Source organism: Salmo trutta, chromosome 33 (genome assembly GCF_901001165.1).
Source record: "Salmo trutta chromosome 33, fSalTru1.1, whole genome shotgun sequence".
Lineage (NCBI taxonomy): Eukaryota > Metazoa > Chordata > Actinopteri > Salmoniformes > Salmonidae > Salmo > Salmo trutta.
The window spans coordinates 3246653-3271527 of record NC_042989.1 but is presented as its reverse complement, the minus strand read 5'-3'; the positions used below and the strand labels follow the sequence as shown (position 1 = coordinate 3271527).

General features: G+C 43.1%; 1 protein-coding gene across 2 annotated transcripts in view; it reads right to left on the bottom strand.

The window, feature by feature from the left end:
- Positions 1-24875, bottom strand: part of LOC115172219 (FERM domain-containing protein 6-like) — a 76672-nt gene that overhangs the window by 8573 nt on the left and 43224 nt on the right. The window contains exons 1-10 of one of the 2 annotated variants that reach the window (XM_029729421.1): positions 21300-22081; positions 18433-18737; positions 15085-15175; positions 10889-10968; positions 10456-10532; positions 9051-9237; positions 7589-7744; positions 7444-7509; positions 7259-7327; positions 217-391 (exon numbers count right to left, since the gene is read on the bottom strand). In XM_029729421.1, coding sequence (XP_029585281.1) covers positions 217-391; positions 7259-7327; positions 7444-7509; positions 7589-7744; positions 9051-9237; positions 10456-10532; positions 10889-10968; positions 15085-15175; positions 18433-18534 — 1003 coding nt within the window. In that variant the 5' untranslated portion in view covers positions 18535-18737; positions 21300-22081. Of the gene's footprint in view, positions 1-216; positions 392-7258; positions 7328-7443; positions 7510-7588; positions 7745-9050; positions 9238-10455; positions 10533-10888; positions 10969-15084; positions 15176-18432; positions 18738-21299; positions 22082-24875 lie in introns of those variants that run through there. The other variant, XM_029729420.1, reaches the window with a different exon arrangement.

The following is a 24875-nucleotide window of genomic DNA, read 5'->3' as shown; positions in this document are numbered from 1 at the left end:
ACAGCAGTACAAAAGCTGTTGTTGGTCAGAGAGGCTCAAACATAACACATGCACCATTACAATTGGCTAAGTTGAGGTATGCTGAAAGACACAGAGAAGCAGAGAGACAGGATATAAGAGCCAGAATGCTCCAGTATGAAGGATGGCCAGGTAGGTAGGTACTAGGTACAGGTTATGACCAGGTATGACGAGGCAGGTGAGTACCAGGTAGTTTACCTTCGTTTTCCTCCAGCCTGCGGACCTGTTTGAGGACAGGCTGCAGGTTCATGTAGAGGCGATGGCTGTTACTGAGCAGCTGCAGGAGGTGGCGGGAACGCAGGGGACAACCGGTGTAGTAGATCAGCTTACGGGCCGACGGGAGACCATCAGGCAGGATCTCAAACTTCTTCCCCTGAAACAGACAGACAGAGACAGAGAGAAGACTTAGAATCATTATAGGATATCTTGATGCTATATGTCATCCAGATGACGTTTTAACTCTGCAACTGATTGATTGCTTTATTTATTGAAATCAATGATTGATTGATGTTTAACTTTATGATTATAGAATATTTTTGAGCCTGAGAAACAACCCTGTCTGATTCCAGTGTGAGTGCTGCATATTTGTTCATTTTCATAGTCTTTGTTCATTTGCAGAGGGGATGCATGAGAACATTCAGACACTTTGCCAGAGTGCCAGATACATAGCCCACACGCAAACCACACAATAGGAGGGAGAGCAATGAGAGAATGGTCTATTCTTGAAAATGACTTCTGTTGCACTTCTTTACAACCTAAACACGCTCTGGAGAAGTATTTATAATATAGATAAGAGCGTAGTCTACTGATTGAGGGACACAAACAAAACTGCATTAACATTTCAACATTTTCTTATTTATAACCAGAGAGCAAATTCCAAAGGCTATGTCCCAATGGCACCGTATTCCCTACATAGTGCACTACTACATAGAGCCCTATGGGCCATGGTCAAAAGTAGTGCACTATATAGGGGAATAGGGTGCCCTTTTGGCAAAACCAAAGAGTCAAAGCTTTGAGAAACCCTGACTAAAACAGTGGCCAAATAATTTCTCTAAAGACCTTGGCAGAAGTTTAACACAATAACAGCAGTCTGTAGTGTCAGCAACAGTTGTATTTTCTATACCAACATATACAATATTTCTGCTGGGGTTTGTACTTTGAAAATACAAGAGGTGGTTTGAAGCAGTGTACGAATGCACAAGAGTTGCAGAATTTTTCACTCTAGAATTGAATTTTCCATCTACACTGAGTGTACAAAACATTAGGAACTATTTTCATGACATAGACTGACTAGGTGAAAGCTACAATATGGTCCCTTATTGATGTCACCTATTAAATCTACTTTAATCAATGTAGATGAAGGGGAGAAGGCAGGTTAAATAAGTATTTTTAAGTCTTGAGACAATTGAGACATGGATTGTGTATGTTTGCCATTCAGAGAGTGAATGGGCAAGACAAATATTTGAAGTGCCTTTGAACGAGGTATGGTAGTAGGTGCCAGGCGCACCGTTTTGAGTGTGTCAAAAACTGCCACGCTGCTGGGTTTTTCATGCTCAACAGTTTCCCGTGTGTATCAACAATGGTCCATCACCCAAAGGACATCCAGCCAACAGCAGGCCAGTAGTCGAATACGGGTCATTGATGAAAGAGGATAAAGGAGGCTGGCATGAATTGTGCAGAGCAACAAACGGGCTACAGTTAGTCAACTGACAGTCCAGTACAACATTGGTGCCCAAAGACCAATAAAAGAATGCACAACTCATCGTACCTTGACTCAAATGGGGTTTGGCAGCCGACAACCTTACAGAGTTCCACTTCTTTCAGCATAAAAACAAGAAACTGCGGTTGCAGTGGGCTAAGGAACGAAAACACTGGACACTGGAGAATTGGAAAAACATTGCCTTGTCTGATGAATCCTGGTTCCTGCTGTTTCACACTGATAGGACGACTAGGGTATGGAGAACCACATGACTACATCCATCCATCATGCCTCATCTCAACATTGCAGGCTGGTGGTGATATGTTTTCATTCCATACATTGGGCCCCTTGATAAAAGTGGAGCAACGTTTGCCACAGGATATCTGAACATCATTAACAATCAGGTGCATCCCATGGCAGCAGTGTACCCATCTGCGAATATATTTTTTCAGCTGGATAATGCCCCATGCCACAAGGCTAGGATTGTCCAAGAATGGTTCCATGAACATGACAGTGAATTCAGCTTACTGCAGTGGCCTGCCCAGCCACCAGATCTCAATCTAATTGAGTATCTGTGGGATGAGACGGAACAAGCTATTTGGAGTAGAGATCCACTACCAGCCAACTTGACACAACTGTGGGAAGCATTGGAGTCAACATGGGCCAGCATCCCTGTTGAACGCTTTTGACACCTTGTAGAGTCCATGCCCTGATGAACTGAGGCTGTTCTGAGGGCAACAGGGGGCGCACCTCAATATTAGGAAGGTGTTCCTAATGTTTTGTACACTCAGTGCATGGCGGTCTAGCTACCCATAGAGGGAAAAGAAAAAGCACAGTGGTTGAATAATCAAGCATGGAAAAGCTAAATTAGCTCCTACTGGATAGTAAACGGATGATGACGATCCCACATGAATACACTCTGGGGCTGTACAGTTGAAGACAGAAGTTTACATACACCTTAGCCAAATACATTTAAACTCAGTTTTTCACAATTCCTGACATTTAATCCTAGTAAAAATTCCCTGTCTTAGGTCAGTTAGGATCACCACTTTATTTTAAGAATGTGAAATGTCAGAATAATAGTAGAGAGAATTATTTCTTCCAGCTTTCATTTCTTTCATCACATTCCCAGTAGGTCAGAAGTTTACATACACTCAATTAGTATTTGGTAGCATTGTCTTTAAATTGTTTAACTTGGGTCAAACGTTTTGGGGAGCCTTCCACAAGCTTCCCACAATAAGTTGGGTGAATTTTGGCCCATTCCTCCTGACAGAGCTGGCGTAACTGAGTCAGGTTTGTAGGCCTCCTTGCTCGCAAACGCTTTTTCAGTTCTGTCAACAAATTTTCTATAGGGTTGAGGTCAGGGCTTTGATGGCCACTCCAATATCTTGACTTTGTTGTCCTTAACCACTTTGCCACAACTTTGGAAGTATGCTTGGGGTCATTGTCCATTTGGAAGACCCATTTGCGGCCAAGCTTTAACTTCCTGACTGATGTCTTGAGATGTTGCTTCAATATATCCACATAATTTTCCATCCTCATGATGCCATCTATTTTGTGAAGTGCACCAGTTCCTCCTGCAGCAAAGTACCCCCACAACATGACGCTGCCACCCCCGTGGTTCACGGTTGGGATGGTGTTCTTCGGCTTGCAAGCCTCCCTCTTTTTCCACCCAACATAACGGTGGTCATTATGGCCAAACAGCTCTATTTTTGTTTCATCAGACCAGAGGACATTTCTCCAAAAAGTAAGATCTTTGTCTCCATGTGCAGATGCAAACCATAGTCTGGTTTTGGAGCAGTGGCTTCTTCCTTGCTGAGTGGCCTTTCAGGTTATGTCAATATAGGACTCGTTTTACTGTGGATATAGATACTTTTGTACCTGTTTCCTCCAGCATCTTCACAAGGTCCTTTGCTGTTGTTCTGGGATTGATTCACACTTTTCGCACCAAAGTACGTTCATCTCTAGGAGACAGAACACGTCTCTTCCTGAGCGGTATGACGGCTGCGTGGTCCCATGGTGTTTATACTTCCGTACTATTGTTTGTACAGATGAACTTGGTACCTTCAGGTGTCATGCAAAGAGGTACTGAGTTTGAAGGTAGGCCTTGAAATACATCCACAGGTACAACTCCAATTGACTCAAATGATGTCAAGTAGCCTATCAGAAGCTTCTAAAGCCATGACATCATTTTCTGGAATTTTCCAAGCTGTTTAAAGGCACAGTCAACTTAGTGTATGTAAACTTCTGACCCACTGGAATTGTGATTCAGTGAATTATAAGTGAAATAATCTGTCTTTAAACAATTGTTGGAAAAATGACTTGTGTCATTCACAAAGTAGATGTCCTAACCGACTTGCCAAAACTATAGTTTGTTAACAAGACATTTGTGGAGCGGTTGAAAAATAAGTTTTAATGACTCCAACCTAAGTGTATGTAAACTTCCGACTTCAACTGTAGGTAGTTGGATGGGCTATTTACAGATGGGCTATGTACAGCTGCAGCGATCGGTAAGCTGTTCAGATAGCTGATGCATAAACTTAGTGAGGGAGATATAAGTCTACAAATTCAGTGATATTTGCAATTTGTTCCAGTCATTGGCAGCAGAGAACTGGAAGGAAAGGCGGCCAAAGGAGGTGTTGGCTTTGGGGATGACCAGTGTGATATACCTGCTGGAGCGTGTACTATAGGTGGGTGTTGTTATGGTGACCAGTGAGCTGAGATAAGGCGGAGCTTTACCTAGCAAGGACTTCTAGATGACCTGGAGCCAGTGGGTCTGGCGACGAATATGTAGCGAGGGCCAGTCAACGAGAGCATACAGGTCTCAGTGGTGGGTTGTATATGGGGCTTTGGTGGCAAAACGGATAGCACTGTGATAGACTGCATCCAGTTTGCTGAGTAGAGTGTTGGAGGCTATTTTGTAAATGACATCGCCGAAGTCGAGCATCGGTAGGATAGTCAGTTTTACGAGGGTATGTTTGGCAGCATGAGTGAAGGAGGCTTTGTTGCGAAATAGGAAGCCGATTCTAGATTTAATTTTGGATTGGAGATGCTTAATATGAGTCTGTAAGGAGAGATTACAGTCTAGCCAGACACCTAGGTGTTTGTAGTTGTCCACATATTCTAAGTCAGAACCGTCTAGTCGGGCGAGCGGGTGCGGGCAGCGATCGGTTGAAAAGCATGCATTTAGTTTTACTAGCATTTAAGAGCAGTTGGAGGCCACGGAAGGAGTGTTGTATGGCACTGAAGCTTTTTCGGAGGTTTGATAACAGTGTCCAAAGAAGGGCCAGATGTATACAGAATGGTGTCGTCTGCGTAGAGGTGGATCAAGGCATCACTCGCAGCAAGAGCGACATCATTGATATATACAGAGAAAAGAGTCGGCCCGAGAATTGAACCCTGTGGTACCCCCATTGATCTATCATTCTGACCAGCTCATTTGAGATAAATAACTATAATAGATCCCTGGTCCAAACCAAAGCCACACAAATAGTGGAGCAGTGTCAGATATCAGTTTATTAAAAGGTTAGCCTGGCACTCCTTAAGTGTCTCTCTCTCATTCTGTCCATCTGCACGATCAGGACCATTTGACCTCTCAAGAGTGTGACAGTTGTTAGAAGAAATGTCTTCCTCTCCCCTTTCTGGACCTCCCAGTCTGAGCCCACACACAGTGGAGTAGGCGATACCCTGCTAATGACTGTAGAGCCATACCGCCGAGGCTCTGCCCTAGCCTGCGCCCAACCCTGGGGTCTCCAGAGACCAGACCTGGGGCCAGGCCCAGAAACCTCCTCTGTCCATCAGATTCACACCCTCAACATTAGTGGATGTCCAGGAGGAGCCAAACTCCCCCCTGCCAATGGAACAAGAATTGGCCCCCTTAACCATCAAAACTCAGACCTTGCCAATAAAACAAAGCTTATCCACCCGCTAACCATGACAACATCTGGTGGTATTTATTGACACGTCCCTCCATCCATCCATCCCTCCCTCCCGCCCACTGCAGCACCGGGCCGGAATGACGTGCTCAGGGTGGAGCAGCAGTAGAGTGAGAGAGAGAGTCTGTTATTCAGAAGAAGGGTGTGACTGACGGTCCCCGCTGTAAGAGGCCCCTCTAGTCCCTATACAAACCACATCCACCACTACTCCATGCTTTCGTCAGTCTTACTATATGAATAGAAAGGCTATACAGGGAGATAGACAGAACAAAACAGGATCTCTTATCGGAAGTGGCAAAGCATTGCGGTGGCATTGATGACTGTACCACTAGATGAAATGATAGGGTATAATTCGCCATTACACAAAGCTATACTAGAGCAACCAATTCACTGAGACATCCTGACATTTACGGTGTGACAGTTGTAAGAAGGGAGCTGTTACATTTTGGACACACCGCATCAACGAACAGTTCAAATATTATTATAACAATTTGGTGGGTGGGTATATTTGTCTTATTTCACACATGTACAAGTGTGTATTGGGAATGTGTTTTTTTGCATATCCCAATTCCCCCTGAGGCACCCTCAGTGGCTGCGGTCAAGGCCAGGGTCTGCCATTATCAACGGCAATCCTGGAGTAATTAGGGTTAGGTGCCTTGCTCAAGTGCACTTTAACAACTTTTCACCTTGTCGGCTGGGGGATTCAAACTAGCAACCTTTCGATAACCGGCCCAACGCTCTAACCGCTACGCTACTTGTTTCCACGGTAAAAGCAGCGGCTTGGTGTCATTAAGCGGTGGCTGTTTGCGCCGATTCAACATGTGGAACAGCTGAAACATGTTGGCCAATATTCTGATCAGAGGCACTCAGTTGCACTCGGCCAGTTCCTCATTGTGGTGTGTGTTGTGCTTAAGACTGAAAAACGGAGACATGGTAAGCTGCTCTCTCTGATAACAGAGACCCTAGGGTAAGAAGACTAACCAGCTTTCGTCAAGGAAAAATACCCACACATAAATCTAGTCTGTTAAGAATTAAATGGAGAAAAGAGAGATGACTAAACGAGACCGAACAAGGAATTGAGATAATGCTACTGATTTTGTGTGTGTGTGTGTGTGTTTCCTGGCCAAGGGGAGAGTCTTCCTAAAGCCCTGATTAGTTCCAGGGGGCCATGGTAGCATGCCGAATGGCACCCTATACCCTTTGTAGTGCACTACTTTTGACCAGGGCCCATAGGGGACGCATTCCTAGCTGTAGCTGTAGCAGGGGTAAGAAGACCCAACAGTAATACGGACAAGAAGAGATCTGCGTCACTATTTCCACAATTGTAGTCTGCGTAAGAGCTGAACTAACCACCGCCATAAGCCAGGACTGGCTCCAAGCTCCAAAGACGTCACCAGAGGGATTCCCCTGAGCCTTCTAAGTGCCAAAGGACATCCAACTTCTGACATTTCTGAACGAGGGAAACAGGGAATGAGATGTTCTGCTCATAGAAAAATGATTAAAACACTATGTATCAGTGTTGTAGGACTTGAACTCGAATCTGACTCAAGTCACAATTTTCAGGACTCATATATTCAGTATGTATTGTCTCTATGGCTCTACTCACCACAAATACCAGTTTGCCCACGTTGCTCCAGGGAAAATCATACAGGAGCTGTCTCACTGTCCCCATGTTCTAAAAGAAACACAGAAACATACAGTACGTTATAATAATCATCATCTAAACCATATACATGAACTGTGTATTCCAAGACACAAGCCATCACAACCACTTCCTTCTTACTCTCGTACCTGGAATATTTGGATTCCACGCAGGGTCAGTCCTAAGGTAAGAGAAGCCTCCACTTCCTTTTTGTCCTGTGGAAGAGATAGATGTTTCTTGGTAAGTTTATTGTGTTTGTGTGTGTGTGTGTGTGTGTCCAGGTTGACTGCTGACCTTATAGAGTCTGTAGTAGTGGACTGTGACATCATCCAGAAGGGAACACTCCTTGATGTATTTGAGATAAGCCTCGGAGGCGGTGAGGGCAAACTGGTCTTTGTGCATGTTGGGGATGTGTCTCAGGATGTAGTCCCGGCCTCGCTTGGCTATCACCTGGAAGAGAGTGACAGAGACAAAGGCTGAAAATAAATTCTCTCTTAAAAGCATCTCGGTGGAGTGTGATTACTGGCTAATGGCTCTAATTTCAGCTCAACGACAGAAGGCAGGGAGGAAGGCTTGCTAGTGGGGTTAATGGAGGTAGATGAAGCCACCCGCCCAGGGGAGGACAGATGTCTCACATACTGAGATGGCGTCCCAAAAGGGATCATCCAGCTGGGCACTAAAGGCATCGTCCACCCTATTCCCTATATAGTGCACCACTTTTGACCCAAGCCCCATCGTCAAAATTGTGCACTATATAAGGAATGGAGTGCCATTAGGGAGGGGCCCCCAATCCCACTGGAATCTAGAAAATGGTCAGTGTCAGGTCTGGATTTGGGGTGCTTCTCCTGAACCACTCACTCACTCAGAACCAGTTAGAGAACATCCTAAGAGGAGGTATTTATGTAGCATTCGTGATCGTACAACCATTTCCGTCCCTGTGGCTTCAAAATGGAGATTGGACGGCAACAGGCTAATCACAGGACGTGGTTGGTAAACAGAGGGGTGGACAACCGTTGTGTATGGGAGGGGGGGTCAAGTCGAGTAGGGGAGTAGCCGGATCGCATTCAGGTCCTTTCTCAAAAGAGTCAATCGTGCTGCGTGCCACTTCCAGGGACCAAAATAAAACTAGTGTTCTAGATCCAGCTATCCCAGCATGCTCCAATGAGGGAGCGTCTCAAAGTGTTGGAGCACAGTGATTAATAAAACAGGCTATAGACCTACATTTGGGCTGTGTGTTAGACTGCACTCAGTTGGTCCCAATGCGCGCCATACCCCATCCTCTTGGCCCTAACCCTTCCATGTTTGCAGATCTGTAGCAATATGTTGGATACTTCACCACTACTCTGATTATACCTATCCAGCCAAGGGGAAGGGGAAGGGGGAGAGAGTGAATTGGGATGGGCTGAATACTGCCTGGGAAACCACCTGGTACCAGTTAGGTTAGAACAGTGGTACTCAAACTTTTTCAGTGGGGGGCCCCATTGTTTCCCGTATAATTTATTGCGACCCCACCGCACCCCAAATCTAATGACACAACCTTAAATTCGGCACATTTCGATTTTTACATCAACAAATAACCTTCAATTCTTTGCATTTTCATCTCATCAAAATAAAATAAACCAATAAACACATTTGATCAATAAAATTGAATTGTTCTAATTATCTTTCATTTTATTTTGCCGACAACACTGCAGTTGCCTCAGGGTCGTGACCCCGACTATGAATACCACTGGGTTAAAAGGTTAGATCTACTCACCCATGGGGGGAAGTAGGCCTCAGGTTCAAAGTACTTCCCAAAGTGCTTGTTGCGTTTGAAGTTGCCCATATCGGCTTGGAGGGCGAAGGCTGCCAGCAAAAAGTAAGCCTCCTCTCTCTGGATACACTGAGACAGCAACACCTGTTTCCTCAGGTGCCAGTAGTAGTAGTATCTGGCCGAGCGGTCACTATGGGGGAGAGAGGAGAATAACCTTTAGACACATATAGCTATGTAGTAGTAGATCTACATAACTAATATAGTAGTAGTACCAGGTGCCAGTAGTAGTACCTGGTAAACCTGGGACGATAAACAGAAAATTATCGACACCGACTATACCGATCACTTATCGCAGGCATTTTGCTGATATACTAGAGGAAGGTAAAGTTTGAAACAAGATAAATGAGCTAATATGGATGAAGGGACAATTGATGGCTACAACCATCTAACTAGTAGTAGTAGTAGTAGTTTAAAGGATCATAAAATTTAAATAAAGTAAAACTGTGGTGCACATTCATGTTATAAACTTATTGTTCTATTTATTGTTATTGCATCAACTCAGGCAATTTATTGCAATGTGGATTTTCATCCATATTGCCCAGCTCTAGTACGTAGCAGAGGCTCTAGGCTCTAGTACCTCGCAGAGGCTCTAGTACCTCGCAGAGGCTCTAGTACCTAGCAGAGGCTCTAGTACCTCGCAGAGTACCTAGCAGAGGCTCTAGTACCTAGCAGAGGCTCTAGTACCTCGCAGAGGCTCTAGTACCTAGCAGAGGCTCTAGTACCTAGCAGAGGCTCTAGTACCTAGCAGAGGCTCTAGTACCTAGCAGAGGCTCTAGTACCTCACAGAGGCTCTAGTACCTCGCAGAGGCTCTAGTACCTCGCAGAGGCTCTAGTACCTAGCAGAGGCTCTAGTACCTAGCAGAGGCCTAGCAGAGCAGAGCAGAGCAGTCACTAAAGGGGAGGAGAGAGAATATTATGTTACTGATCTTTGTACTGTATTAAAGTCGTAGTAATACCTGGCTGAACAGTCACTGTGGGGTGCAACATAATGACATTATATTAGTACTACTATTTATATACTACGGTAGTGGAGGTACTCTGTGCCAGTAGTAGTAGTACCTACCTGAATGGTCACTGATAACAACCTTTAGAGACACAGCCCAGCACACTAGGGCTGAGATTCAATCCGTAGAGAGCTGTTTAAATGAGATGGCATTCACGATGAACGGTGCAGATGACGGCTCAATCGGAAATGACCTTTAAATGACAAGCCTGCTACAACAGTCTTGGATTGAATCCCGGCCTAGGTCTCCATTCTATTCGTGCTGTAGTCTCAGCATCTATCAGAATCAAATAGTACATTACTATTGCTAATAGAAATTTCTAGGATCTCTGTGAGATGACTTGCCTTATTAATCTCCCATTCTCAACGTAATACTGAGCCCTGAAGTGGATAATCATGGGAGGCCCAAACTGGTCGATGCCCTGAAAACAACAAGATACCAACAAACATCGTTTGGTTATTTTCAAGCAAATCAAACCATCAAGACAGTGTATTTATTCTATCAACATAATATCAAACTACCACCCTGACAGCGAAATCAAAAGCAGTTGCTGACATCGAAATGTTGGTTAAATCAATCATTGCATCGGAGCCCTTAGTGTCCGGCTTTTCCTTTTCTTTTCTAAAGGGCTAATCTTGCAAGCCATATTCCACGTCTCTAGAGAGATATTACTGTTGTCTTGTACTGTAGACCGGTGGTTCACAACCTTTTTGGTTACTGTACCACAAACTGGTCCTAGTATCCCTGGTTGGGAACCACTGCTGTAGATTGGCTCACCTTGCTGGCCTCTCTCTTCCACTCCTTGGGACAGTACTTGGACAGCTTCTGGCCCAGCTCCATGTAGATATGCTCATTGTCTGGAGGGGGAAACAAACAAACCAGAGTTACATACAGAAAGCGGCTGTGTTAGACAGCATTAAATATGTGATGCATTGCGGGTAAATTGTGACTGACTAATCTATAAAAACAACGAGTAGTGCGTATGATGCAAGGTAATTTGTAGATCAGTCAGTTGGCAGTTGACTGTAACGTCTAACAATGGGTGCGTTCCTCTGCCCAGTTGTTGCTGACCCATGCCAGATCTTACAACACCTGGATAGATATTTTACGTATCGGCAAAACACATGTGGATCAAGCCCATGGGCCCGTTCGACATTTACTGATCTACCAATCACTTTGCATCATGAATAACTACTCAATATTATTTGTAGATTAGTCAGTCACAATCGACCCATAATACATCACGGTTTTGATGCTTCGATCATGGCCCAGGATTCATCTAAGTTGCTTTTGATGACACAGAGAAGGGTTAGATGGAGATATCACAGAGATAGATAAATAATATTTTCTTTATCTATATGTCCCATTAAGGTGTATGTGAGTGCACAGGCAGCGCCACTGAGACAATCTCCATTTTGAAGTAGTCCATTTTCTTCTACTACTTTTATGAGTTGGAAAACAAACTGAAAGGGTGCATACTGCCACCTAGTGTTTGCTCACAAATATAATTCATTGGCTGATCCCTCCTGATGATCCGGATGGAATCACGTGATCCGTCTTTAACCCATAGGATGTCCCACCGAGTTGACTACTTTAAAATGTTGGAAGCCCTCAATGGCAATGTCCATGCCAAAATGGGTTTACTCCATCTAGAGTCCTCTATATAACTCTATGGGGTTAACCTAAGTCGCTTTATGATGACAGAGTGGTCATATGCATGGAATGAATGATGCCCTGTTCAAAACAACTGTGAACTCGGAACTGGGAAAACTGACTTCCGAGCGTTCAAGACAACTGGGAACTCGGGGAAGAAAAAAAAAACTAGCTCAAACTGGGAAAATTATTTTTGAACGGTCATCCAAGTCGGAATTCCAAGTCAGGAAATTTTGACCTGAAGATCACTTGACGTCATGATACGACCTTGTTTTTTATCCAAGTTCCTAGTTGTCTTGAAAGCACCATGAGTCACACATTGACTCCTGTGTAGCAGACATACAGGTTGACAGACAGACAGCAGGTGACAATTGCACTGTAAAAAAGTGGGACGGCACCGTTGTTCATCTGAAGTATTTTCTGAACGGTATGATCCAAAATTACACTTTGATTTGTTCAACCTATTCTAATCAATTGGTCTGAAATAAAATAACGAATTTGACAGATTAATGCGATTTTTTTTATTGAATGAAAGCTTCTAAATTGCTTTACACATCTCATGCCATTCACATTGCTTAGCGGTGGGTTCAATGGCAGGTTGACGTTTATTGTCACGAGTCTTGTCCTGGAGGCAGCACTGAGCGATTTCCCCTTAGATAACCCAGCTACAAAGTCAAAATTGCCTATATTGTAAAAATTCATACTTTTTAGTCTTAATTTAAGGTTAGGTTTAGGCATTAGGGTGAGCAGTGTGGTTAAGGTTAGGGTTAAGGTTAGGTTTAAAATGTGATTTTATGACTTTGTGGCAGTGGTAGCTAATGACCTCTGCAGAGCTGCCTCCAGAACAGGGCTCTCCAACCCTGTTATTGGAGATCTACCGTCCAGCAGGTTTTTGCTCTAACCCTAGGCGTAGCCTATTTGGGGCGTGGCTTTCCATTTGTTATTTTTGGCCACCTGAGAGAGTGAATGTCCTTTCAGATAATGTGTTCTGTTTTTTTGTGATTACATGCTCACTGCCAGCACGGGATCTTAAATGATATATGTGTAAGTACTGTGATACTAAACAGGCTGGAAATGTTTTCATTGATGAGATGGTCACCATTTAGTTACAATATTGTAACCAGTTAATGTGAAAGTCTTACGTAAAAAAAGTGTTTGGAGTCATTATTTCATGTTATGGAACAAACTTAATATCTTGATTAACAGGAAATGTATTTAACTGCTTTTAACCCAATTGAACAAATGGGTTGTATATATATATTTATTTGTTTGTATTTATGTTATTTATTAGGTTTAATCAAAGGGGAAAAGTAAGTTGACTGTTGAAAAAAGTTGGTTGCAACTTGAAATATAGGGTTGTTAATAATTATCAAATATAGCAGTTGGCGTTGAATCATGTATTTGTTTTCAACAAATGTATATTTTTTTCAATTAAGAAAACGTATTTACTTGTAACCATGCAATTTTTTTAGGTTGATCCAAAGAGTCATATTTTTATAGTGTGGAAACAACTACAAAGGAAAGCACATCGCAGCAGTGCCAGTCAGACAGATGGCCACCAGATGAGATGAGCCACCAGATGAGATGAGCCAATGTTAAGTCTACAGGACAGGTCTCGGAGCCAATGGCATGCCTGCAGGTCTTCAGTATGAGCCAATCACATGCCCTGCAGGACAAGTCTATTGACCAGGAGCCAGTGGGGCTGATTTAGGGACATTCCTGAGCTGCTTGTCTGAACAGCATGAAATCACAAGGCAAACAGTGACTAACCACCCTCACTCTAACCCATACCTCAACCCCCAGCCCTACCAACCACCCCGACCCCCAGCCCTACCAACGACCCCCAGCCCTACCAACCACCCCGACCCCCAGCCCTACCAACGACCCACAGCCCTACCAAACACCCCTACCCCCAGCCCCAGCTCCAACCCCCTCAACCTCTGTGTCCCTCGCACTGACCAATCATCACTCCGTCCCCATGACTCTGTCATCCCACTCCACCTCTCTCCTGCACAACTAGGGAGCAGACCAGTCAGTTAGCTAAGCTCTGATTTACCAGTCATCATCACTCCTTTTTCTCTCTCCCTCTCTCTCTCTAGTCAGTCTGCCTGGTGAAATGTGTACTTGATCATCTGTCATCTGTACTGCAGGGCTTAGAGTCAGTAGAGTCTCTATACTGGCATACTCGCCTGTCAGACCTTTTCCTCCTTTCTTTTCTGATCCTTGACTTTTCCACTCCAAGGGCTTTTAAAGAAGAGCCAAACCTGTTGGTTCAGCAGGGAAACTCTCACCTCATAACACGTATGACTAACAGAGAAGATTAAGATGACAGAGAGACAGAGAGACAGAGAGAGAGAGAGAGAGAGAGAGAGAGAGAGTGATAAAGAGAAAAAAGAAAGAGACAGAGAGCACACACCAGAGGGACTGGTTCAGCCCAGTCAGTAGAATGCCTGACATAATGATTGCTCAAAGGCTGCCTAAGAGAGTCTAATTCTCTGTTCTAATTATCCCTCCTTCTGTCCCAAGTGTGCACTTGTTCACTTCCCTTAATTGATTTATAAGGAAAGGACTGGTATGAGACATATGGAAACCACAGGAGGCTGGCCTTCCCTGTAGCTCAGTTGGTAGAGCATGGTGTTTGCAACACCAGGGTTGTGGGTTCGATTCCCACGGGGGGCCAGCACAGAAAAAATAAATTAAAAATGTATGAAATGTATGCATTCACTACTGTAAGTCACTCTGGATAAGAGTGTCTGCTAAATGACTAAAATGTAAATGTAAAAAATGCTGAGGGGAGGACAGCTCATAATAATGGCTGGAATGGAGAGAATGGCATCAAACACCTGGAAACCGTGTGTTCAATACCATTCCATTTATTCTGCTCCAGCTATTACTAAAAGCCTGTCTTCCTCAATTAAGGTGCCACCGGCGCCTGTGGTGGAAACTCCCTCTAGCCCAAGTATACACACCAATCCAATGCTTTTAAATGTGCGGGGTGAAGTACACAATTGCATACCTCCGGAGAATTGAGGTGTAGCTCATTGGGACCTTTCAGTACAGAGGAAGGCTCATGCCTTTGATATGACACACAGTAAGCTATGCGGCTACTTTAACCACATAGACAAATGGGCCCCAGTCAGTCAGGCTGAGATAGGGACTGAGATGGTAGACAGAGACGTTACAGTGAGGCGAGATATGTCACATAGCCATGGACGATGGACACGTGCAAACACACACACACACACACACACACACACACACACACACACACACACACACACACACACACACACACAGCGGCAACGGTAAACCATTCTTACTCTGAATGACACTGAGTCCAAACAGGTGACAGTCCTTCAGTCGGAGCAGGTCACACACCTGGATGAGCAGCTCCTGGCACAAAGTCTTCACCTGAGCAGAGAGAGAGAACACACAGCAAGAGGTCAAATGTCAGGATGTACAGGAGGAGATCGGAGGTATTTAGACTAGGTCTGACCCCAATTATTCGACTGGTCAATTGTTTGGTCGTTAGGCTGTTGGCCGACCTAAATGGTTTTAGTCGAGCAGTAACACACATACACTACCTTCAAAAGTTTGGGGTCACTTAGAAATGTCCTTGTTTTTGAAAGAAAAGCAACATTTCTGTCCATTAAAATAACATCAAAGTGATCAGTGAAGAGGCGACTCCGGGATGCCGGCCTTCTAGGCAGAGTTCCTCTGTCCAGTGTCTGTGTTCTTTTGCCCATCTTAATCTTTTCTTTTAATTGGCCAGTCTGAGATATGGCTTTTTCTTTGCAACTCTGCTTAGAAGGCCATCATCCAGGAGTCGCCTCTTCACTGTTGACGTTGAGACTGGTGTTTGCTGGTACTATTTAATGAAGCTGCCAGTTGAGGATTTGTGAGGTGTCTGTTTCTCAAACCAGACATTCTAATGTACTTGTCCTCTTGCTCAGTTGTGCACCGGGGCCTCCCACTCCCCTTTATATTCTGGTTAGAGCAAGTTTGCGCTGTTCTGTGAACGGAGTAGTACACAGTGCTGTATGAGATCTTCAGTTTCTTGGCAATTTTTTGCATGGAATAGCCTTCATTTCTCAGAACAAGAATAAACTGACGAGTTTCCGAAAAAGTTCTTTGTTTCTGGCCATTTTGAGCCTGTAATCGAACCCACAAATGCTGATGCTCCAGATACTCAACTAGTCTAAAGAAGGACAGTTTTATTGCTTCTTTAATCAGAACAACAGTTTTCAGCTGTGCTAACATAATTGCAAAAGGGTTTTCTAATGATCAATTAGCCTTTTAAAATGATAAACTTGGATTAGCTAACACAACGTGCCATTGGAACACAAGAGTGATGGTTGCTGATAATGGGCCTCTGTACGCCTATGTAGATATTCCATTCAAAATCAGCCGTTTCCAGCTACAATACAACATTAATGTCTACACAGTATTTCTGATCAATTTGATGTTATTTTAATGGACAGTGCTTTTCTTCCAAAAACAAGGACATTTCTAAGTGACCCCAAACTTTTGAACGGTAGTGTGTGTATATATATATATATATATACACACACACACACATATGTGGTAGGAGGCTCCATATGGAGGGTGTGCCTCCAGAGGCCAAATCAAGCTCTGTACCGCAACGCCATGTGCCTCCCAAATGTTTTAATAATGCGGAGGGCTCTGTATAGCTCCGCATTGACATGATCGTTGACGGTAGTTGGGGGCAGTACATCCTGTATAAACACAAATTCACTTCCTTGACAACAGCTCTACACTGCTCTGTGAAGTATGAATGCCCTGACTTCTGAGGGCATATCACCATAAATACTGCATGGCCAATGCAGCTGTCGGATTGACCATTCACCCAGATGCACCATGTACTCTCTCTCGCCAATTCGTGCACATTCATTGTTTCTTAACTTCATTGAGTGAATTGTTTGCGTTTGATTGTTAGTGTATGTCAACCCCAATTACATATATCACCAGTACTACATTTACCGTTAATTCCTATAATATCTCATCTACAATGTTTGTTGCTTTGGTTATGGTTATTATTTTAATGCATTCAATATTATTATTCCAGTCGTTCCGTTCTCATTGTCTGAGTGGACACATTGTTTGCAGAGTGCACAACCTATGCTACACTTGTGACAAACACATTTTGGTTTATTTCATTCCTTTTACGAGTTGTAAATGTAGTCATTGTCTTTTGTTTGGAGCGCTCCAGTCAATGTTGAGTAAGGATTCACACACACTGAACACACTGAAGTAGGCCTATAGGCTACCTGAAAAATCTTTCCATCTCTCTCCCTTTCTATAACCACTCAGTGTGAAAGCAAAACATGTCATGCTCTGATCCAGCGGAAACGTCATGAAATAGGCCTACCTGATTACTGCTTATTAGTGCTGACTTGGACGGAAATAGGTACCAGAACACATTTTTGGGTGTTGTTTATATTTAGGTGCAGGAGCGCCACAATACTTTTGAGCTAATATTCTATAAGAGGAATAGGAACTCAAGCAGTAGAAAATTTGAGGTGCCGGTACTTCGCTCCAGTGAGCTCCTGCCCAAGTCATATACAGTGCTTATTTTTCCTTTGCGCAAATAGCCTACAGCTGTGTCTGTCCCGAGCTCACTGGCTAAACTCTGAGGGCCCAGAATATTTTCGCTAGCACTAACTTCGGGGCTGGACCCAACTTAATAGTTGATACAATGTTTTAAATTTGTTGCGGACAGGCTGTGTAGCAATGGGATTTTTATACGGATATTTTCTACCTGCAGGCTGCAATGTTTTTATCGGTTAGCTTTATGTAGGATATTTGTACATAGTTGGCAATGGCAATAGAAGTTCATTTTTAGGTATGTATCATTTTCATTTGGATGGAATTTTGATTAACCACAGGACAATGATTTTGAGATACGAAGACGTTATTAGAAATGAAATGAAACTGTCTCACGAAAATGTGCAAACGAAACCCATAACTGGCACGCAGATCGGTATAAATGTTAAGATAAATTGACATTCAACATGAGAAAGGTTGCCGACTCCTCGTACAGCCTATTACCAGCAACTTCAGGAGAGTAACGGCAGAATCTGCGAAAGCCAGGTGGAGCAGGAGGAGGATGGCCGGGTCAGGTTAAGTTATTTTTCTTCTGGTTATCTTGATCTCTGGCGCTCTCGTGAGGCATTTGTCTTATTTCATCAAAGCTTGAAGCATCAGACAAGCTCAATGCATACAGTTTATTTTATTAAAACACATAGGGTGTGTCTCTATATGGAAAAATACACGCTTAACATTTTCGAGCAACCGATTGGTCGAAAGAACAGATGACTTTCGGTCAGGGATAGCCCTAAATTAGACACACTGTGATACAAGGATGAATGGAATTGCCAGTTTGAAAGCAAAATAAAACAATTACTGCAATTCCTGACCCTTGCTTTTGGATAATACACTTTGTCTTAATCACAAATATAATCCCAACATAGTGAGAACAGTTCCACTAGTCTTGCTACCAGTGGTCTTACTTTATATACACCTGAATACTACTGAGATCCTATATACATGTATATTTGTATTATACTCATTCATCAGATGCTCTTATCCAGAGCAACTTACAGTTAGAGCATTCATTTTAAGGTAGCTAGGTGAGGCGCAGTACTTACATTGACGATGACGTTAAGTGTGTCGTCGTTGGGGAGAAAGACGCAAACACAGCGGCGGTCCTGCATAGCTTTGTTGTTGTGGAAGCCGGTCAGTTTGTTCATCTTCGTGTGGCTGGGAGGTCGACAGGGCTCCTCCAGGCCCCTGGGTTGGGACACCCACCACCAGTACAAGTATCAGTACCAGTACCAGCAGCAGTAGTACCAGCAGCAGCCCTGGTTCAGCTATTGCCCAGGCCCAGTGAGGAGACACGAGGCTTAGCAGGCCAGGACATGGGAGGCACCAGAACACAGTGCAGGGCCACACACTGTAGAAGACAGACAGAGGAAGGGACATCACATTAGCACTGTTGCATGGACACACTGTAGAGGACAGATAGAGGGGACATAATATTAGCTCTGCTGCATGGAAATACTGTAGACGACAGCCTGGCGTGATCTTCGTGGGTTATACTCAGCCTCGTCTCAGGGTAGTAAATTGGTGGTCTGTTGATATCCCTGTAGTGGTGTGGGGGCTGTGCTTTGGCAAAGTGGGTGGGGTTATATCCTGCCTGTTAGGCCCAGTCCGGGGGTATCGTCGGACGGGGCCACAGTGTCCCCCCCGTCTCAGTCTTCAGTATCTATGCTGCAATAGTCTATGTGCCTGGGGGCTAGGGTCAGTTTGTACTATCTGGTGTAATACTCCTGTCTTCTCTGGTGTCCTGTGTGGTTCCCCCCCGCTCCTCCCACTGTTCTGCCCGTGGCTATGGAACCCTGACCTGTTCACTGGATGTCCTACCTTTTCCCATATCTGCTGTTTGACCTGCTCTCTCTCTCACTCTCATCCGCACCTGCTGTCTTGACCTCTGAATGCTCAGCTATAAAAAGACAACTGACATTTACTCCTGAGGTACCTGTTGCACCCTCTACAACCACTGCGATTATTATTTGATCCCGCTGGTCATCTATGAATGTTTGAACATCTTGAATAACGATCTGGCCTTAATGGCCATGTACTCTCCACCTGGCACAGCCAGAAGAGGACTAGCCAGCCCTCAGAGCCTGGTTCCTCTCTAGGTTTCTTCCTAGGTTCCTGCCTTTCTAGGGAGTTTTTAGGCTGGGTTTCTGTATAAGCACTTTGTGACATCTTCTGATGTAAAAAGGGCTTTATAAATACATTTGATTGATTAAACTGAAGGCAACTGAAGACAGACTTAAAAATATGTGATCTCACGTCAGGAGAATGTCATCATGTTGCCATAGTAGTCCCTGGCTGATTTCTGGGTAACATCTGAACATCTGTTTGCCTGTTTCTGTCTGGAGAGGTACTGAAGGAATGTGGTGGTGATGATTGTGTGACTGGGAGGGAGTGAGTTGGGGATGGGCGTGTAACTAACTAACTGATTCCCCTTCTCAGCGCAACGATGCAGCGATAACACAACTGTGCTTGGTGATCTATTACATGTGCACGCACGCACACCTAACACCTAACACCGCACACCTAACACCACACACCTAACAGCTCTCTGCTGTATCAGGCTCTCATCACAACAAGACGGGAAAGGAAGATTAGTATCACACAAAACAAAGTTGGATGATTGATACCATTTTACAATGAGGGGGTAAACTCCTGAGAGCGAGTGCGTGAGAGAGAGTGAATAACAACAGTGGTAAAACATAAGATTGATTATCCATCATGTCTTTCCTCTTCTCTTCCTACTCTTATGATTAAGATTATGCCTCTCTCTTCCTACTCTTATGATTAAGATTATGCCTCTCTCTTCCTACTCTTATGATTAAGATTATGCCTCTCTCTTCCTACTCTTATGATTAAGATTATGCCTCTCTCTTCCTACTCTTATGATTAAGATTATGCCTCTCTCTTCCTACTCTTATGATTAAGATTATGCCTCTCTCTTCCTACTCTTATGATTAAGATTATGCCTCTCTAGCAAAGCATAATTAAGTTAAAACTAAAATCAATGACTTATGTAATCAAATATTTTTCTTTGAGCCCAACTGTGTATATAAATGTATCATTAGAAATGATCTTAGGTCTTAAGATGTTTCTCTGTTTGGTCCTCTATTGAAATCATATCCTTATTATACTTTCAGGCAGGAATATAATCCTCACTCCCAAATTAGTAATAACACTGCTCAGCACAGTTGGGCTAAATGGTGAAAGAGGATGCCTGTGTTGGGCAGGGTGAGGAGGGATAGGGGAGAGAGGGACAAGGTGAGCCATTTTTTTGCATTCAGCATCACTGTGCCAAGGGAAATATAGTATTCTTTCTAACAAAGACATTTACATATATTTCAGGATGTTGTGTATATCTGGAAATAATCAGAACTCATGTAAAAATGACAGTTTTGAAAACATAGCTTGTCCCCCAAAACAGTGGCATCTTGGCACAACTTACCCCGGGTATGGGATAAGTTAAGCTGCCTACAAATTTCTGTACTGAATTAAATATCACTACCTTTTTAAAACCATATGTATCTTTATTTTCCGAACACAATTCAACACAATCACAATAATTTTGTCTTTTAATAATTTTAAGCAGAGGCTCAACACTGTAGCCTAGAGGTTAAGTATTGGGCCCGTAACCAAAAGTTCGCTGGTTCAAATCCCCAAGCCCCATGGCCATTGGCTCAACTTACCCAAAGGCAAACATGTTGACTATATTAGCCCACACAGCTACAAGGATGCACTTTCATGCTAGGTTTAGGACTTAATTTTAAAGCTTAAAGAGACCCCAACTGATGGCTATACTTGTCTAAATCTTAAAATGATTTACTTTGGTTTAAATACAAGCATCACTAAAACTCTAACACAAATTAATTTGACTTGGTGAAAATCTTTGTAATTTTTTTTTACTGAACTTCCTTACCTAATTTTCCATGTGGTTTCTTCCTTCACAGACTCCATGAAATAATGACCTCTTCCTAAATATTTGGTCAAAGGATTCACTTGGTGTATGGTGGCTCAAACTACTCCTTTGGTTCAACTTACCCCACCTCTCCCCTACTGTAATTTAGCAGTCAGACTGAATGAGAGAGTAGTCATCAGATCACTAATGGTTTAGACCCTATAGTGTCATGTCTAGTAAGACATCATGACTACCATATGAGACATCAATAGACTATTCTAGCTCTTGACAGATAGATAGCCCCCTCTTCTTCCATCTAGCCTGGGATCCACAGTGATATGCTCCTTTTTTCCATGGCTTCAACTTGGCTTCCAGGCTGGGGATCTTCCATCCCCGGTATGAAGGCTTTGTGTGAGGGAGAGGGCTGGATAATAACATTACTGCTGCCTTCCATCCCCTATTCATCCACAGCCCAGTAGAATAGTGATGCAACACCAAAGCTGTGTCCACAGCAGTCCAGCCGCCAGACAGAGATAGACCCACTTCCTGCCTTCAGCCCAGGATAGCGGCAGGAACGGAGAAATTCTGTCAACGTGGCAAGCTAGCCTCAGAGGCAGGCATTCTCATGACACAGAAAAACCACCCGAAATACAAACAGAAAGAAAGACAGAAAGTGAGAGAGCGAATTAGAGAATGCCTCTGAGTCTGTATGACTCTCTGTCTCTCCCTCCCAACTAATGTAACATCACAAGGGTGGGGTGCTCCTATGTGAACCTTTCCAGAACTAAAGACAGAGGCTGCGCCAGACCAAAATCTCCCCTGGAACACGTAGAGAGAGAGACTGGAACCAGGGGGAGGTTGAGAGATGGGGGGTGGGAAAGACAGTTGAGCCACCCCTTGTTTCTAGAACACCATACACTAAATGAATCATTTGACAAAATATTTACGCTGTCATTTCATGGAGTCCATGAAGGACTAACCACATGGAAAAAGTGGTAAACAAGTTACGTCCCAAAAACTGATTTCCACCAAGTCAAAATAATTGAATGTGTTAGAGGTTTCATGATGCTTGTATCTATACCAAAGTAGATCATTTAAATGTTGTTCTATACATCAGTTGGGGTCTCTATAAGCTTCAATATGAGGTCCTAAACCTAGCATGAAAATGCATCCGTGTAGTTGTGATGGCTAATATAAACTCAGCAAAAAACGAAACGTCCCTTTTTCAGGACCTTGTCTTTCAAAGATAATTTGTAAAAATCCAAATAACTTCACAGATCTTCATTGTAAAGGGTTTTAACCTCTCTAGGGGGTGTGGGACGCTACCGTCCCACCTGGCCAACATCCAGTGAAATTGCAGAGCGCCAAATTCAAAACCAGAAATACTCATTACAAAAATTCATGAAACATACAAGTGTTATACATCGGTTTAAAGATTAACTTCTTGTTAATCCAACCACGGCGTCAGATTTCAAAAATACTTTACGGCGAAAGCAAACTATGCGATTATCGGAGAACAGCGCCCAGCAGACAAATCATTACAAACAGTAACCAGCCAAGTAGACGAGTAAAAGTCAGAAATAGCGATAAAACGAATCACTTACCTTTGATGATCTTCATATGGTTACACTCACAAGTCTCCCAGTTACCCATTGAATGTTTGTTTTGTTCGATAAATTCCCTCTCTATATCCAAAAACCTCTATTTTGTTAGCGCGTTTTGTTCAGTAATCCACTGTCTGAAACAACATTCAGTGAAATTGCAGCGTGTGAAACTCAACAAAACAGAAATTCTCATAATAAACATACATAAAAAGATACAAATGTTATACACCAGCTTAAAGATAAACTTCTTGTTAATCCAACTGCTGTGTCAGATTTCAAAAAGGCTTTAAGGCGAAAGCAAATCATTCGATTATCTGAGAACAGCGCCCAGCAGACAAATCATTACAAACAGTTAGCAGCCAAGAAGAGGAGTAACAAAAGTCAGAAATAGCGATAAAATATATCACTTACCTTTGATGATCTTCATATGGTTGCACTCCCAAGACTCCATGTTACACAATAAATGTTTGTTTTGTTCAATAAAGTCCCTCTTTATATTCAAAAACCTCCGTTTTGTTGGTGCGTTTTGTTCAGCAACAGACAGACGAAAAATCAAAAAAGTACCATAAAAGTTTGCAGAAACATGTCAAACAATGTTTATAATCAATCGTCAGGTTGTTTTTGTCATAAATAATCGATCATATTTCAACCGGACAATAGCTTCGTCAATAGAAAAGGAAAAACAAGAAAGGCACGCTCCCGGTCACGCGCAGAACTCATGTCTGGAAATTTCCACTGTCCTCTCATTGAAAGTGGTGTTTCTCCCTCATTTTTCAGAGTAAAAGCCTGAAACAATGCCTAAAGACTTGCCACATGTAGTGGAAGCCATAGGGATCATGAACTAGGTCATAAGTCTTTGTATGGTGGATAGGCTTTCAATCGAAAAACAGGCATTTGAAAATAATAGCACTTCCTGGATGGATTTTCCTCAGGTTTTCGTCTGCCATATCAGTTCTGTTATACTCACAGAAATTATTTTAACAGTTTTGGAAACTGTAGAGTGTTTTCTATCCAAATCGATATGCATATCCTAGCTTCTGGACCTGAGTAGCAGGCAGTCTACTTTGGGCACGCTTTTCATCCAAAATTCTGAATGCTGCCCCCTACCCTAGTAAGGTTTTAACACTGTTTCTCATGCTTGTTCAATGAACCATAAACAATTAATGAACATGCGGAACGGTCGTTAAGACATTAACAGCTTACAGATGGTAAGCAATTAAGGTCACAGTTATGAAAACTTAGGACACTAAAGAGGCCTTTCTACTGACTCTGAAAAACACTAAAAGAAAGATACCCAGGGTCCCTGCTCATCTGCGTGAACGTGCCTTCGGCATGCTGCAAGGAGGCCTGAGGATACACAACCTTCTGAAATATATGTAGATATGTTTGTTAGAAATAATACTATATTTCCTTTGACGGAGTGATGCTGAATGTAAGAAATGGCCCCATTCAACCCCAATCTCCCCTAAAATATTAGAGAGAGGAAAAGAGAATGACTCACAACAGGCCTGACTGGAGAAATAGAAACATAAAAACATTTGAGATTAAATACATGTATAGAATGAGAATGAGATGGAGAATGACAGAGAGAGCAAGAAAGCGAGGGAGCACTCAAAGCACAGCCGTGAAAAAAACTGCTGCAGTCAGGAGAATTCCACACTAACATCTGCTTCTCATTCCAACAATGGAGGCCTTTGATTCCTGGCTCTCTCTCACACACACACACACGGTTGGAGAGAAACGGACTACCACAAAAAAAATTAGTTTAATCTGTTACGTTATCAGCAAAAAATATTTCAATCAGATTACAGATACGTTTGAAGAACTAGATTACTTTTAAATTCAGAAAGGATGTTCGTGAAAAAAAATAGGACACCTTTCTGTTTCTCAATGACATTCAGTAATGTTTAAGTTTGTTCCGCCTGAGCGAATCTGACCACAAGTCAGAGACCACTATGATGACACATCAAATGTGTTTGATGGATCGCAGGAA